Source organism: Sceloporus occidentalis, unplaced genomic scaffold, assembly GCF_023333645.1.
Source record: "Sceloporus occidentalis isolate IW3139 unplaced genomic scaffold, rSceOcc1.0.p SCAF_6, whole genome shotgun sequence".
In the NCBI taxonomy this organism is placed as follows: domain Eukaryota; kingdom Metazoa; phylum Chordata; class Lepidosauria; order Squamata; family Phrynosomatidae; genus Sceloporus; species Sceloporus occidentalis.
The window spans coordinates 9,783,169-9,800,927 of NW_028316986.1; the positions used below are offsets into that span (position 1 = coordinate 9,783,169).

At 46.9% G+C, this 17,759-nt stretch overlaps 1 protein-coding gene across 3 annotated transcripts in view; it reads right to left on the bottom strand.

Annotated features, from left to right (window-relative positions):
* HYDIN (HYDIN axonemal central pair apparatus protein) overlaps positions 1 to 17,759 on the bottom strand; it is a 117,880-nt gene that overhangs the window by 74,448 nt on the left and 25,673 nt on the right. For all 3 annotated transcript variants that reach the window (XM_089528844.1, XM_089528843.1, XM_089528845.1), the window contains exons 16-24: positions 17,145 to 17,245; positions 14,967 to 15,102; positions 13,738 to 13,902; positions 11,535 to 11,687; positions 5,133 to 5,371; positions 4,458 to 4,731; positions 1,903 to 2,046; positions 1,315 to 1,458; positions 800 to 1,113 (exon numbers count right to left, since the gene is read on the bottom strand). In XM_089528844.1, coding sequence (XP_089384970.1) covers positions 800 to 1,113; positions 1,315 to 1,458; positions 1,903 to 2,046; positions 4,458 to 4,731; positions 5,133 to 5,371; positions 11,535 to 11,687; positions 13,738 to 13,902; positions 14,967 to 15,102; positions 17,145 to 17,245 — 1,670 coding nt within the window. The remainder of the gene's footprint in view (positions 1 to 799; positions 1,114 to 1,314; positions 1,459 to 1,902; positions 2,047 to 4,457; positions 4,732 to 5,132; positions 5,372 to 11,534; positions 11,688 to 13,737; positions 13,903 to 14,966; positions 15,103 to 17,144; positions 17,246 to 17,759) is intronic.

The following is a 17,759-nucleotide window of genomic DNA, read 5'->3' on the forward strand; positions in this document are numbered from 1 at the left end:
CTCCGCACCCAGCCCTCCCAGCATGGGGCTTCCCATTGGGCCAGTGTCTGCTCTCCAAGAGAAATTGCTTATTGATCTCATTCAGAATGGCAGCCTGTCAGTGCTCTAGTTCTGTTCACTGGGCTTCCCGAGACATTGTGGAAAATCCGTTGGCTTTTCTAATTAAAATAAGTTCACGGAGCCAAGTTTAACACATGTGAGGAAGCACGTTTGCAGGCAATGGGGCTGAAACTGTTTAGGCCCTCCATAATTTCTATTGCCTAGATTCAGAAATGACAGGAAAAAACCATTGACCAAAGCCCAGCAGTTCTGGGCTAGTTCAGTTGGGGAGGAGATACAGGTGAGAAAGGGGCTACAGTCAAGCCACAAAGACCGAAACATGGTAATTGGAACATTCATCCAGCAGCAGGAAGGGAGTGGACCTCCAGATGTTGCTGAACTGGAAATCCCACTGTCCTCTACTCAGGATGACCAATGAAGAATAACACCCAGATGTTGTAGATAGCAACATCTGGGCAATTCCCACACAAATCCTTCCCCTCTGAGTCCAAAAAGGAATCAGAGAAGGCAGAGGCAACAGAATAGATTTTGGGTGTAAATGGAGGGAAAAATGAAAGAATGAAAGAAGTATGACCTGCCCTTGATCTCATTTTAAATCACACCTTTAAGATCCCTTGCCTTGCCTGGCCAGCATCAAGAGTTAACCCATCCATAGAGGTCTCCTTCTCTGCTGACAGAGAATCACCCCCAAAAAGAAAAGAAATGGCCCCTCATTCCCTCATTCAAGAGCTGTTCTTACCGGATGAGGCAGTCACGGTCATCTGTCACGAAGGACCACCGGTATTTGACATGAAGAGGGCTGCTGTTGGTCATGCTAATGTCACGGACCATTTCTGTGTCATTCAGGATGCAGCCAAAATCAAGATTCATTGTTGGGAAATGGAGGTTTGGGAAATAGACTTCTCCCCGGAGGTTGATGTGATCTATATGGGGATGCTCCAGGTAACGGATAGTCAGAACTTCTTCTGCTACTCGGTTGTACAGATCGTCTTTGTAGAGGGGGTTAAACCTGATACAAAGATGGTGTGTCTCTCCAACATCCATCATTAAGGGCTGAATTGGAAAAGAAGTAGGATTTTAACAAATAACCACTGTGTACTTTTCCCTCATTAAGGGAAGGAACTGCTACATCTCCAGCCCTTAGAGACTGCTCAGTGCTCTCTAGCATGGGGCAGGTCACAACCAGCTCCTGTATTCAGAAGCGGCAAAGAGTGTGTGAGAAAGCCAAGTGGGAAAAGAGACTTCTCCTTGTACCTGATGGGGTGCTGCCAGCTTCTCATGGTCAGTGTCACAGAGGCAGAAGGGTTCTTGCAAAGAGAGAAAGATGCTGAGCGGCAAAGAGGAAACATTCTGCAACGTCAGAGGGACATATTGTGCCTTCAAGACATCAGTGGGGTTCTGTAGGGAAGAAGGAGCCAAACATATTCAGGAAGAACAGGGCAGCATTTCTGACTTATGGTGACTATCACAGGGTTTTCTTGGCAGGATTTGCTTAGGGAGATAACCCCCATTGCCTTCCTCTGGGACTGAGAGTGTTTGACTTGCCCAAGGTCACCCAGTGGGCTTCAATAGCCGAGTAAAGGGGATTTGAACCCTGCTTTCCAGAGTCATAGTCCAGCACTCAAACCACAATGACACGCTCTCAGCTTCTAATTTAATAACTAGAAAATCAGTTTGCCTGACCCATTTCGTGCTGAAATGTGGAGTAAATGAAGGGTTGGCATCCCTGTCCGTATATTTAAATAACTGATCTCCCATCCTCCTGCACTACCATAAATATTCCAGTTTTTTGCTAGCCCTTTGCAACATGCTAACAGGGAGCTTTAAGACTAAAGCACTAACCTTTTCTACTCGGAAAGTGATCTCTTTGGAGGAAATCTGTAGAACGGGCGCAATGAATTCGCAAGTGACATCTACCTTCATGATGCACTCCTTACCAGACTGCTTCCCTATGATGGCATGGCAAATCAGCCTCTCTTTTATGACCTGTACAGGTAAGAATCACTGTTAGTCCTCAAAATGGAGAAGGATCAGCCAGAGGGGCAACTGTTGTTCTCAGTGGGGATCCAGCCATGAAACTCCCTGGAAATCACTCCCTCTGCCACCCAAAGTGGCATCTATTGGAGAAATTCCCTATTTTTCAATAGTTTCTTGAAAACTCCCTCCACAATGGCATATTGTACCACCTGTGAATATCAAGACTGTCTAATGCTGCCTTGTGACATGACACACTGAGAGTTTTAATAAATTTTATGCTCAATGGCTGTTCTTAAAAAATGATCCCATAAAAGTGATCGTAACTTAAAGGCCCCCAGCAGAAACTCATGTTCCTGTTCTGAATAGTCTTCCTCAGAAAAATCACAGGGGTATCCAGTTCTGGCCTAACTTTTCTCACAACCTTATATATGGTAATGAAACTGATCCTCCATCTAGCCTGCTACTGGCCTAGTCAAGATTATTTCTCAGACATTCCTGGAGATCCCCCTTGGCCATCACCTCTTGGGGTCTCCCACCCAAGGACTAACCAAGTCCAACTCTGTGGGTGCTATGGTGGAACTAGCATTAGTCAAAATACTCTGTCAAGGCCATCCGAACCCTCAGCTCTCATCAAATACTTTCCATTACAGATCTTGTGAAAGCTTTGTATGTGAGGCAGTCTTTAGAACTTATTAATTGTCCCCTTGGCTGGTCTGTTGTGTTGAACTCAGCTTTAGGTCTCTGCAAGTTCCTTGCTAATGAGACTGCAAATGCTGCTTCCCCTTCTTTGGAATCAGACAAGAGCTGGGAGAATCACTAGGCTCCACTACTTCATGGCAACCGCAACACAGAGGACCCAAAGAGAAGCCCTCACAGGACACAGACAAGGACACAGCTTCCCTGGGACGGCCATAAAGTGGCTTCAGACTAGCTAGTGGGCTCATTTGTTGTTTCACAATTATATTTTCCAGAGGGGCAATAAAAGAAAGTTCTCATATAAATCTTGACTGCCACTTGCAACAATCCCCAAGGCCAGTTTGACCCTTTTTAGACACCTTATATAAAATTTCTTTGTCAGATTAACAACATACCACCATGAACATACCTGGTGCATAAGCTGAGCAGGGCCAGACCTGCTTAGCCCTTGAATAGGAGACTCTCAGGAAGGGAGATTAGGAAAGGGTCTCCAGGTACAGGGCTAAGACAAGAGTCCTGCCTCAAGCCCCAGAGATCCATTCCTGCCAGGCCGAGCTGACAGAGCCAGTTGGACAGATAAGGCAGTTATCTGTACTGGGCAGCTCCATATCTTCTGGCCTTTCCCCCACATTGTGTGCCTTCCTTAAAAGGCAGCTTGCACACATGTTTGAATGAATGCACCTCTTTTCCCATGGCATGTTGCCCCCCCCCCCGCCCACCAAAGGACTGACCAGCAAAGGGCAAAGACACAGGGCCTTCCCTCCTTCCTTCTGATCCTGCTGCAAGAACCAAGAGGACAGCCAAGCTGCTGAATGTTTTAGCAGCTTTGATGAAGGGAAAAAAAACCCATCCCCAATCACCAATCTAATTGCGTTTTCCTTCTGACTGCAAATTGCCTGAGGCTAGTTACATAATTTCACCAGCAACAAGAGGAAGACGTCCTCATCGAGGTCTACTGTTGCCCATTAATTATTTACTTAAAATGTTTTAGGCAGTTTTAAGGGCCAAAGCTGTAGGCACTGGTTTTTGGCCATAATAATTAAAAAAAAAGTGATAGGCAGCGCACATAATAAACTCCCATCCTATACCAAAACAAGAGAAATTAATAAAAGCCATAAGCCCCACCAATAACAACAAGCATCCACCCCAGGCACTACTAAAACTGAAGACACACTTGTAGTTAAAACCCACCAATGACCAAAGAAAGCATAGAGGGGGGGGGGGGGGAAATAAGATTATCCCATGAGCAAATCTGAAGCTGGGTACTCTCATGGAGTCACTGAGAACTGAGCTTGGATCAGGCCCCATCAATCTCTTCTTATAACCATGATGAAACTGTTATTGTTGTGTGCCTTCTAGTCGCTTCCAACTTATGGCGACCCTATCATGGGTTTTCTTGTCAAGATTTGTCCATTGCCTCCCCCTGAGGCTGACAGCATGTGACTTTCCCAAGATCACCCAGTGATTTCATGGCTGGGAACCCAATCCTGGCTTCCAGAATTTTAGCCCAATGCTCAAACCACTACACCACGCTGTTTAGATGACATCTTGAAGTAAAGTGTATGTTATACCAACAAGTAGACCCTTAGGAACAAGTGTGAAACACTAATGATGTGGCTCCAACAATGTGTGGCATTCCAGCAAGTGCTTTAGGAGATAATTAAACAAGAATGTGAATATGCCACTGTGACAAGGGATATACAGCCCCAGAGGCCTCTCTCTACCTTAGGAATGTCAGAAGATCCTTCAAGCTGCATGTCCACACTCTGGCCAGGGGTCAGCTCCATCCTTAGTGGTCGAAGCTTGAACACAGGGAATTGGGGATCCACCTTGGGGTGGTGGGCGGAGCCCTTGCCCCTGGTGTCCTTGGTGCTGTTGATGGCAGGCAGGCTGGCAGTGCGCTGGCGGAAGGGAGGGAAGCCTTCGGTCATCCAATAGAGCTGGTGGGTGCGGCGCCCACGGTTGGTGATCCTGAAGCGATACCTGCAGGGATCCAAACTAGGGAAGGGGCACAGAGGATGAAAGTTCACCCACTTGGTGGTTATTGTGAGAAAGCAAGCATTTGCTCATTGAAAGAACTTGTATGCTGCCCTTTCCTATAAATACCTCCAGGGTAAAATCAAAAGACAACAAATCCCACAGCAAGCAAAAGATCAATCAGAGCAATATCTTAAAAAGGAAGCAGGGAAAAAAACATTTTTTTTAAAGAATACAAGAAAGATCAAAATTATTTTAAAGCCTGAGACAACAGGGGTACCATACTGGCCTCCCCTGGAAGAGGGAACGTACCTGTACTACCTTCAGTGGGGCAAAACTCTCTTCTCTGCATGTGTGCATACCCCTTATATGCCCTTATCTTGCTCCACATGGACCCCAAGACCTAGATCTGGCTGGCCTACCTGAAGTGAGGACCCAGATTGATGGCTGGTGCAAAGGGCTTGTCTGTAACAATGGTCGTGCCAATGCCAGTGGCCTGGATGGGGACGACGTAGGAAGAACTGTTCTCGATGACCAAGTGGACCTTGTCCTGGAAGAGCACTGTGTCATTCAGGTTAGCGATCAGCATGAGCGAGACCTCCGCCTCTGGAGGAACCACACCTTTGGTGGGCTCGATCCTCCACAGAGAGTGAGCCCGGGCCTGGAAGACAATTCCAGAAGCAGTTTTAGCCCCAGTGGGGCAGGACAAGATCTACTTTTTTCGGAGAGAGAGAAAGAGATTGAGAGGATGAAGGAACAAGGGCAGCCAAGGACACTGCAGTAGTATAGGTAAATATTCCTTGTGCACATTGTTGTGTGCTTTCAAACTGTTTCTGACTTATAGCGACCCTAAGGCAGGGTTTTCATGGCAAGATTTGTTGAGAGGGAATTTGCCTTTGCCTTCCTCTGAGGCTAAGAGAGTGTGACTTGTCCAAGGTCGCCCAGTACTACACCATGCTGACTCTCAAATATCCCTTAAGAAATTGTGAATGTGTAAACCCACAATAAAAATTCAACAGCAAAACAAAATAAGAAATCTGGCATGCAAAGCTTCTTACTCTCAGCTGACGAGGCAAAATAGTTAAAATGGAAAATGAGAGAGGGCACACAACGTAAGTGAAAGGAATGTTTTAAGAATGGCATATTAATACTAAAAATTTAAAGTGTCTAGTTTTGATTGATTTTAAATTCACCAGAATTTGGGGAGAAACAAATCTATGGTCATGTCCTGCCTAGCTAATGCCTAGTTGGGGGAGAAAAATATAAGAGTGTATCCACACTATATATTTATAGCACTTTGGCACTGCTTTAGCTGCCATGGTTCCATCCTGTGGAATTCTGGAATTTGTAATTTCATAAGATACTTAAAATTCTCTCATGAACAATAGTGGTGTTGATATAGCCATATTTCCTAACCAGGTTGTAAAAAATCACTGTGCATCTAGTATTCGTTTTCAAATGACATTACAAATAACAGGTATCATATCATTGCTTGAGGCTGATTTGGAGAAATAGTCATTGCCAACTCTTTAATCCTGTCCAGTCTCCAAACAAATACTACTCCTTGCTTAAAAATGGACCCCTCACAAGTCTGTAGCTGAGTCACTCAGTCAGACACTTCCTAAATCTATAGTTGGACAATATGAGCAATCATGATAACTCCTTCAGATGACTGCAGAAACAACCCAGATCTTCTCACTTTAGGTGTAAGTTTCCAGATCCACCTGCATTTGAACCCAGGCTGGCACATCAGACATCCAGGCACTTGGCTTTGCGAAAATCTGCCATCACTCCCAAAAAGTGGGCTCCTTTGGTGAAATGCTGACAGTAGTTAACAGCATGGAGATGATGACTTCTGAAATGGCTCAGCAGTACGCTTGGCAAGGAGGGACCACCCAGCACAGCTGTTAGGAGCAAAGCCAGAGACACCAACAGCTCTCTTCTTCCCCCAGTTCTCCTGCTCAGAGAAGCTCATGGTTTGCACCACAGATATGGGGAGCTCTGCAGGGGTTTTATTTGGGGTGCAGGGGAGAGAGACTGATCTCTGCTGCTGAGAAATCCGTCTTCCCCTTTTGGAAATGGAGTGTCATCTTTGCAACAAGATCTATGTGCTACGGAAGCTGCTTTTCAGAAGAAGGGTTTTCAACTGCATTTCAAAGGTCACATAAGGGGTTTCCAGAGCCAAGTGGGGGGTTTGAATCCTGGGCTTCATCCACACTGGAGAAATAACCCAGTTTGGCACACTTTTCAGCATCCTGGCTCAAGAATATGGAATTCTGGGAGTTGGAGTTTGTTGTGCGGCCTTCCTTCATTAAGCTTTGCTCTGCTCTGGGCCCCACAACAAACTCCAACTCCCAGAATTCCATAGCCTTGAGCCAGGATGCTGAAAAGTGGTGCCAAACCGGGTTATTTCTCCAGTGTGGATGAAGCCCTGGTTTACCCAAGTCCTAGTCAAGCACTCAAACCATTGCACAATGCAGTCTTCTCTCTGTTGGTAGGTGCCTGCCATTGACTCTAATATATGGCAATACTATCCTGGCAATTTCTTGCCCAGATTTCTTCAGAAGAGCTTGGCCATTGCCTTCCCCTGAGGCTGAAAGAGTATGACTTCACCAAATGGGTTTCCAGGGCACAGCAGGGACTCAAACTTTGGTCTCAAACCACTGCACCATACTGGTGCTTTCAGTAATTCTTAGGGTGCATTGCTATTATTATCCACATTGTGTATGCAGTGGTCTGGGTCCTGAACTAGGAACCTGGAGACACGGGTTCAAATCCCACGTCAACCCTAGAAACCTACTGTGTGACCTTGGGGAAGTCACATTCTTTCAGCTTCAGAGGGAGGCAAAGGAAAACCCCTTCAGAACAAATCTTGCCAAGGATACCCTGTGACCACTGAAAACAACTTAAAGACACACAACGGCCTCATTCCCACTACAAAAAAGTCCCGGTCCCGATGCGAGGTAAATGTCTCTAGTTCCCATTGGAATTCGATGTTGATCCTCACTGGATCGATTCCAATGGGAAAAACCTGTGACAAACGGCAAAAGCGTGGGGTTTCCTGACACTACATTTTTTGCAGTACTTTCCTGAGGAATCTATTCTGAAACCAGGCAAATAAGTGGGAACCCCTGCTCAGAATCGATTCTTCCTGAGGGGAGGGGAAAATGGCAGAGAACTTTTGACGGCTCCACCATTTCTCTGTGCCCCCCCCCCCGTCAGTGTTGCCTTTTTTTAAAGGGTAGATTAAATGATTGAGTGATTTTACAACTACTTGGCAAGTAGTTGCAAAAGCGTTCAATCGATTAATCTATCTTCCCAAGGGTCTCCCTTCCCAGTGCCACCTTTGGATTGAGTGATCCAAGGGTGGGACTGGCCCCAGAGGGACCCCCAAGGGTCTTCCTTCCTTCCTTCCTTCCTTCCTTCCTTCCTTCCTTCCTTCCTTCCCCGCTGCCCTCTCCTCCTCCTTCCCTCCCTCCCTGCCTACCTGGTTACTGATGTGGGGTTCGGAGGTGGCTGCAATGGCAGCGGCAGCGGGCTGGCTCTCTCCTCCTCCTCTTCCATGCCGTTCCCCGCTGCCCATTCTCCTTCTCTGCCCGGTAGGTCTACATTAGAAGGAGGCCGGGGCAGAAGGAGAGAGGCAGCAGGCCCAAAGGATGGAGGACACGCGTGCGTGCATGCCCCCGTACTCCCGGCCTGCCTCCCTCCTCTCCTTTGTGGGGGCCCAGAGGCAGGCTAGGAGTATGGAGGCATGCAAACATGCGTGTCCTCCATCCTCTGTCCTCTGGGCCTGCTGCCTCTCCTTCCGCCTCAGCCTTCTTCTAAGGTAGGCCTACCGGGGCAGAGAAGGAGAAGGAGGCTGGGCAGTGGAAAACAGCATGGAGGAGGAGGAGGCCACTGCCATTGCGGCCGCCTCCGAGCCCCACACCAGTAACCAGGGAGGGAGGGAAGGAGGAAGAGAGGGCAGCCCCATACCAGCATCCAGGAAGAAAGGAAGGAAGACCTTTGGGGATCCCTTTGGGGCTTGTGCCACCCTTGGATTGCTCGATCCAAGGGTGGCACTGGGGAGGGAGACTCTTGGGGAGGAGGAGGAGGGCCCGAGAATTTTTTTTGGAAGGGGAATAGAACTGATCGCAAAAGCACACTATTGCAAAAGGAAGTAGTTGCTTTTGCATTAGATTGATTTTATGATCAATTCTATCTCCAACCCCCACCCCCCCTGAAAAAAAAAGATTTTCCTGCAGGAAGGAGTTGGGTGGGGGTGAAGAGCTGTCACCTTCCCTGGCTCCTCCAGCTAAAAAAGCGGTTCCAAACAAGGTCCCTTTTCATAGTCTGAATGAGGGGCCTTTTGGAACCACTTTCATTAGCGGAGTGGAGCCAGGTTCCAATGTGGATTTTTTTGCAAGTGGGAATGGGTCCAATAACAGTAGCCACAGAGAGAAGGCTGAGGCAGGGGCTGGCTCGCTTAAAGCCCCCCTGGGGCATTTATCAAACGGAGTTTTACCAGCTCAGATCCAGGGCGACTGCAAATCGAGTAATGTGAATTCACGTTATAACGTTAATGTATTTTCACACCTGGTTCCTTTCAATGGGAGCTCCTCCCATGGGGCTTCTGCAGTGCTTCCGGACTGAAGCCTTACTGGCTCTTCATTTTGGGGAGTCCGCTAAATAAGTGAGTTGACAGGATTCGCATTGAGGCTCGCTTCAAATTCACTGCGGATTGGTCTGGTGTGGAATGCCAGTTTGCTTGTGCTCTGGAACACCACCGCAAAACCCTCGGGTTGCAAATTTCCCATGATGCCATGCTGCAATTTTGCCCCATTTGCTTCTGGTGCTCCCCCCTGAATGAATGCATTCATGTTTTAACGTGGACAGGAGACATGCTGGCGAGGAGGGGGGAGATGGGGGGGAATGAAAGGCAAAAGAGGGGGGCAAAGAGAGAGAGTGGGGTTAGTAAAGTTTCTAAAGGACTCTTTGGGGGTGGGGGGCAGGACGTCCTCCAAAGTGGGGCCAAGGTGGAGGCAGGATTTACTTCCAAGTAGAACTGCAGTTTCTACACTGATTCTTTGCAGTGAAAGAAATTTATTATTAATAATAATAATAATAATAATTCTTTCACTGCAAAATAATAATGATAATAACAATAACAATAATTTTGCTGGTGGGTGATACATTCGGATAAAGCAGAGGACATTTAGAGATAGGTGACATTCCCTATCATTCATGTGAGGCTAGGGATGGAGGGTAGATCCAGATGGCAGATGTGAAGGGAAAGAAACAGCAGGCTGGAGGGAGAGATGGAACTCTCAGAATTCCATAGCCTCGAGCCAAGGAACTCACAACAAACTCCAACTCCAATAATAATAATAATAATAATAATAATTTAAAATAATAATAAGTTATTTTAAAATAATAATAATAATAATAATAGTAATTCATTTTTAAAATAATATTAATATTATTAATAATAATTTAAGTTATTAGTTTGCTGAGGCACCAGAGCTCTCTGGCAGAGAAGGCTCAGTGTCTCAGGACACTACAGTTCCCAGAATTCCATAGCACTGAGCCAGGATAGTTAAAGTGGAGTTATACCAGATTATCTCCCCAGTGTGGATGCAACCTAAGAGAAGGCAACTGTTACAAAGGGAAGGAGAGATGTAGATGAAATAGATGAGGAGAATGACAAGAGGATAGATATCGATGTGGCTGAAATGGATGGGGGCTCTGACACAGAGGATCCCTTTGAATTTCGCTGCCAGGGATGGGAAAAGAGAAGGGAGGAAGAAAGGTGAAGCTGTCATTCACATGAAAGTGGAACCAGGCTTCCTTCTTCACCCCGGAAGTGCAAAGGTTCAGGATGCGTTCAGACCCCCACTGAGCATGCGCAAAGGTCCCAATTCGAATCAAGTTGAATCCGCATGGTATGCACCGGTGTGGTAATACAATTTGCACTCACTCCACTTTGTCTGAATCCGCATCACATGACTTGCCTTGGATTCGATTCCCCCTCAATTCGGAAGGGCAACGGAAGGGCAACCAGGTGTGATAAAACAGTCACATTATAACGTCAATTCGCATCGTTCGACCCGCAGTCACCCCTGATCTTGGCTCCAATAACCTCAGTGTGATAAAGGTCTGGGAGTTCCTGCTTATGTTTTGGGGATATTTCTATTTTCCCAGTGCAAAGGCCTATGTTGAAAGATCTCTGCAGTCCTGTTACTACCAATTTTAAAAGGTGGAATCAATTAGGAGAACCACTGACCCAGGCCCCCATGTCTTAACATGCCACACAATGTTCTCAGAGGTTCTCAGCAGCAAACCTTCTTGAATGATTTGCCCTTGGTCTCCACCAGGAAACATAAAACGTATGAGCCTCCTTCAGTGCTGAGGAAAGGGGAAAGGACAGGGGTGGGAGGGGTGGGATGGAAGCAGAAACCAAGGGCTAAAGTCCCACCAAACCCAGCTGCCTTACATTGGGCCCAAACAGACAGGCCAAAATAAAGTTGCTTCAGGTCACTTTGGAGGTATGCTATTTAAATAATACATGTGTCCTAAGAGCTGGAAATTGTGCCAAAGCTGTGCTCCAGTCCTTAGAACTGGAGCATGGCTTTTCTGCAACTTCCAGCCTCTTAGGACACATGCATCATTTAAACAGCATACCTCCAAAGTGACTTGAAGCAGCTTTATTTTGGCCTTTCAATTCAGGGCCATTGATTTTATCTCTGCACGATTTCACACACAAACAGGCCATCAGCACTTGTTCACACATAACCTTTCACTCCAGTTCCAGTGTTCATCATGAAGAGGCTCCAGGTGCTACTTACCATCTGTGCCTCAAACGGAGCAGGAATGACAGACTGGTTGGAAAGATAGAGCAGTCTAGAAACGTCCTCTAAAACCTGGATACTGCCAAAATTCAACTTAGCGGGATGCACGCAAACAACAGGGCCTTCGCCAAAGGTCTTCAACTGGAGCTTCTGTTCAACACCACAAACAGGAAGAGAGAGCAAAGATGGAGAGTCAGCACCTGGAAGGGGAGGAAGAGTCTCCTAAAGGAAGGCTTCGGGTCTGTCCTTTCTGGCTTTTCCATCCTGAGGCTTTAGCTCCAAAGAAGTAGGGTTGCTGGGGGACTTCCACCTGGACCTCTCCCTAGTTCAACCTTTCCCATGGCTACCAATACACAGTATGTTTCAAAAGGCCATGTGTTATGCTTAAGAAGTCAGTTTGCTGGAATCTCCTGACCTGAATGTCAGAACTCAAAATTATTTTAAAGAACAAACCATGACCTCACATTCAAGCTCTGAGACAGAAAAGAGTTAGAGCTCCTTGGGCAAGTCACACACTCTCAGCCTCAGAGATGGCAATGGCAAGCCCCCTCTGAAGAAACATACCAAGAAGACCTGATGGTCTTAGGCTCACCATAAGCTGGAAACCATGTGAAGGCACACAACACCAACAAACCCATGAGATAATTCTGGGCCCAAAATGCTGCTGACTGGTGGCAAACAATGGTGGCATGCGAGGCTGTGGTGATCCCTGGGGCAATTAGCCCTGTGCGTGGCTCTTACTCCCAGGGAGTCCCTTTAAAACTTCCCTTCTAGGATCTCCTAGGTCCCTATTCCCACTCCCTGCTGAGCGGAATGTGACCCCTTGAGGTCGTATATCTCGCTGCCACCACTCAGTGAATTTTCCAAACAACCTATGTTTCCCTAAGCACACACTGAGACTTGCTAGGGACCTCTCTAATTTAAGCAATCAGTAATCAGCACCCGAGCTAAGGCGCGTGTCCAGGAGCAGAGAGAGAGACAGCAGATACTTTTAAAGAAAGATGTTTATTTTAAAGAAAGAGCATAGGATAGGAAGACATCACTCATGCAAAGCCTTCTTGCCTTGCAGGTATAGAAAGCATAGTTACAAAGAGTTCATTTCAGGCAAGCTATTGGATAAACATAAGAAAACCTAGACGCACTAACTAACACATTCCCTAGCTACTCACACAGTGATGGGATTTGCAGTCCGTGTTGACTTCTTAGATGCAGGGAGTTGGCTTCTTGCCAACTCCACCTGCATTCCTGAGCCAGTTCCCCCAGCTGCCCAGAGAACAAAGAAACATCTGGTTTCCCCCAAGAGGAGGGAGGGAGAGACAAAAAACCACATGGCCGCAAAGGCCTTTTAAAGATTTTCCATCGAATGTTCTTGAATCTCGCGGTCCTACTCTCTGATTGGTCAGTTAGACCTTACATCAGCTATGATGTCACAGCTCATTAGCATGTGATGTCAGCTCTTATTAGCATGTAACTCCCCCAGATTAACCCTTTGTGGTCCAGGAGAAGTCCCCAAATGACTGGAGGGCCCAGTCATTACAGAGGCCCACGCTTATCAGAGGAAACTCCTTCTTGGGACAGATCCAAAGGCCAAGCAGGTGAAATGATAGAGGTCAAAGGGTGATCGATATCACACAAGGCTGAGAGTGTGTGACTTGCCCAAGGAACTCTAACTTTTTTCTGTCTCAGAGCTTGAACGTGAGGTCATGGTTTGTTTTTAATGGTGGGGCAGGGGGGCCACACTAGCCAAACATGTCCTCTGATTAACTCAGGAGGCAACAGCAGTCCATTAACCTTTGAGGGGGGGAATTTCTGCCTCCAATGATGATGAAGGGTAAGGCTGAGGAGGCTCACTAGCTTCCATTAGTGGGGAAATCCTGTACTGTTTCACTAGTTTGTCTTTGCTGCTATTGTGATGCTGACTCTGCCAGCTCCTTTGCAGGTGGAGTATAAATAAAGTTCAAGGAGGAGGAGTGGAAGAATAAGAATGCTGGAAGAGCACACAACATACGATCCCTCTCCATAAATCCCTATCCATGCATCCATGTACAGGAACCTGGTGGTGGAAGCAAACTGAGGAACTGCTTTCACCAGTGCACAGATTCTACAGGGATTTTGCTCAAAGGGAAGGCAGCACCTTCCACCTGGTGCCACCCAGTCAGAACCCACCTTAGGCCAGTCCCATCTCACAGAACCCACTCACCAGTGGGAAGTCTTCATCTCCAAAGACAGCTACATCAGCAATCACCTCCTGCTGTCCTCTCTCCTGGACTTCCAATGCCAAGGGAATCTCCACTGTGGAGTGAGGCTGGATGATGCCGCAAGGCACAGGACTGGAATACAAGATGGCAGGGGATGTCGCAGACTCCTGGGTGAGTGGAGAGAAAAGCATGCCACCTCTAGAACTGCCCACCTGGTACTTTCTGACTGTCCAAAGAGATCAATGATATCATCCGTCCTCCAGAACATCTCAAGCCAGAGGAACGCCGAGCCTGGAGGCTCCTCCATTCCCCTGTTTCCACCTGGGACTGAGAAGCTGCCTGACGCAAGGCACCAGAAGGCGGGGACTGAGGGGAGGCGGCATATTCAAAAAGCCGTCCTCCATCCTCCAGAACATTTCCCTTGCTATTGTATTTTGCTGTCTTGTATTTATATTGCACTATAACTTTTTACTGCCAGGGGAGGGTCGAATATTGTTAGTAGATTAATATGTTATGTACCAATTATTATTAAGTTATGTATCTCAGATTTTGTTTTCTTCATTGTTATGTCTGTACCTTGGATTATGTTTGCTTTATTTTTTATACTTAATTTGTTTAATTATTATTGGAGTATGTTTTGTATTTTATTTACTGTATATAGATATTTAACTTGTGCGGTATTCTTTTACTTACTTATTGTATTTATATTGCTTATTATATTTGTTTAAGTATTGGTTATGTGATCAGGAAGAGATTATTTTGTATTTTATTGCATTTTCTTTGTATTGTATTTCTCTTATTGCTGTTAGCCACCCGGATTCCCTGTGATTGAGCGGGATACAAATTATTATTATTATTATTATTATTATTATTATTATTATTATTATCTTCTCCAGTGTAGGAAATATTTTCCTTCATTTCATTTAAACTTTGTGTTGGCCTTGATGACACGGCAACTCCTTAAGAAAGAACTCTGCTTTTAAACATATTTTTCAGCCCTCTGATTTCAAAGTTCAAAAGAAGATGGACAGTGTCACAGGTGACCTCAAGTGTTTTCTCTTTCTTCTCATCCCTCTCCTCCATGAAGGTCCATCTTGTCCCTAAAGTGGAAGCTCTGCCCCACATCTCTGAATGAACCACTTACGGTTAGTCCCCTGTTGAGGCTGGACTGAAAAGGCATCTCTTAACGAGCATCCACTATTCAAATCAGAAGAGAAAGAAGTGGACCTACCTGGGGAAGAACGCCGTAGCACCCAGGGAGGTCTGTGTCATTGACAAGCGTTGCCACCTGCTGGTATGGGAACTTCAGGAAACAATGTCCAAAATTCACCCTGGGATTTGCCAAGTGCAGCCAAGGTGTGAGGCACCTAGTCAAGTAAATAAGCAAACAGACAGAGAGCAAAGCTTGCCTAGATCCCCACCATGGCAGGGAGGCACAAAATTCACCCTGGGATTAGTCAAGTGCAGACAAGGTGTGAGGCACCTAGTCAAGTAAATAAACAGACAGAGAGCAAAGCTTGCCTAGATCCCCACCATGGCAGGGAGGCACAAAATTCACCCTGGGATTAGTCAAGTGCAGACAAGGCGTGAGGCACCTAGCCAAGTAAATAGACAGACAGAGAGCAAAGCTTGCCTAGATCCCCACCATGGCAGGGAGGCACAAAATTCACCCTGGGATTAGTCAAGTGCAGACAAGGCGTGAGGCACCTAGCCAAGTAAATAGACAGAGAGCAAAGCTTGCCTAGATCCCCACCATGGCAGGGAGGCACAAAATTCACCCTGAGATTAGTCAAGTGCAGACAAGGCGTGAGGCACCTAGCCAAGTAAATAAACAGACAGAGAGCAAAGCTTGCCTAGATCCCCACCTTGGCAGTGAGGCACAGAATCATATCTATGTCCTTATCTGCTAGATGAGGCTCATCGGCAGCCACATGCAGTCAGAAAAGGAAGGTTTCTAACTCCAAGGGGAGTGGGGTTTTGAGAGAGAGGCAGATCCTCAGTGGGCAGCTGCCAGAGCTCCCTGGCCTTTGGAATGCAGGGAGATTCAAATCTGACAAATGGTCCCTGCCATGGTCCAGATCCTCATTCAAGTGCCTAAAAGGGTCCTTGACAGGCTCTCTCTCTCTCTCTCTCTGCCTCAGCATTGCCAGTCAAAAGCATGTCTCTCCTTCCTTCCTAGCTTAAAGGCTAAGTTAGTCTTGCTCCTTAGAACCATCAGTACTCATTTTTTTAAGCCCAAAGGCATACAATTCCGGGTTCAAAGGCCAAGGGTCATTGGCATACGCACCTCTCCCAGCAATCCACTTACCTTGCTGGTGAAAGGGTCACAGTGGGGGGGGGGGGGTTGAGGGCCTTCTCTCTCCCTCCCCCAGCCCTACATGTTCAAGGACCAATCTGCACATGGATCTCTTTGGCGGGGAGTCTTGATTCTTCCTCTCTGGCAACTGTATAAAACTGCTGCTCCTCAATGCATGAAACTGGCATGGAGTCCATGGGGGCATTGAGCAGTGGTAGGGAGCATAGCCAGCTCACCCATGGGGAGCAGGCATTCAAGGCCATGGGGCGGGTGCATGTTGGGCACCTCTGCTCTGAACCTGAGGCAATGGGTAAATTGTTTTACCCAGCCTAGTTCCTGCCACCATGTTCCTCCAGACTGGCTTTTGAAACAGCCCTCCCAGGTGACCTTTGGGATGCAGCCCTGGCTTTGTGAGAGAATCCAAACAGCTCTCACAAAGAAAACCAGGATCTTTTTTCAGCAAAAGAGGGGTGGCTTGTTGTCAGGAAAGGAGAGAAAGGTAAATAAAAACCCAGTCAAGACTGCCCCCGCCACCACCAGACCAGTCAGCTGCCTGGCATGACATCAGTGCCACCCTGCAGCCAGCGCGTCCCATGGCCTCGCGAGCCTTTAAAACAAAACTGGCATTGGATGAGCATCAGCTGTTCACCACTAGCAGATCCATCCCTGAGCCAGCCAGATGTGCTCAGGAGAACAGCAGGCTGGAAATGGGGGCATGGTTTGGGCTTTGTTGAAAATCACAACCACCCACTATTTTTTTCCTGCAAGACAAATGACTCTCTTTCTTCTTTCTCTAAATGATGGGTTCCTTTCTTGTTTCCCAGCTCAGTTTCCTGAGCATTTAAGGCTCAGCTACTTGAAGCAGGTCCCTTGGCTCCCTGAGTTTTGTTCCTTCAACAATGAAAGCCCAAATCAGATTGGATGGGCTGGTGGAGCAGATGGGCCCAAATAAAGCCTCTTTCTTCCTCTGGGGTCCCTCTTGCTCCCAGATGCCCAAGCATGGGGTGCTGCAATAGGGCATAGTCCACTTCACTCAGGACACAGCACAGGATGGGGAGCAGCAGGAGACCCACTGCTTTTTGACAAGAGAAGGTATGAAAGAAACCATGATACCTTGCTGTAACTGGAAGTGCTAATACATCTTCCCCACTTCCCTTGATGTCCACAACCAGTGCCGTTTCATAGCTCTTCACAGTGTTGGAACACAAGGTTACCTTCCATGGGAAAGGGAGGCAGAAATTCTGGTTACAGGAGCAAGGTTTTCTAGAATATTGCCCAACATCAATTTAGCCTTTCTCAAATCTCATCCCAAAGACAGGCAGGCAGGGACAGGAAACATACCAAGGATGTTGGGTACTGGGGTGAGGGTGGGGGGAACTAGCCAAAGGAAAAACAGAAAGACTGGCAATGAAGTGGTTCTACTGATGGACATGCTCCTCCTTAGAAACCACTGGGGTCAAGTTCTGACCCTACATCAGCCACTCATGTGGTAATTCTAATGTGAGAATTCCCATTCAAATATGTTTCCCAAGACAAAGTCTGTATCTTGCCACTCTGGCAAACTGCTCTTTGCGGGATCCGCATTTATAGAACTCAGTACTGTCTTGTTCCTTAACAGAGGCAGAGGCAGAGGCAGCAGCAGTCACATGGACTGTGAGATGGACGGAGCGGAAACTTACAAAAATCTAAAATATAAAGCAAGGCTAGTTCAGCTTTGGCCTGGGGAGT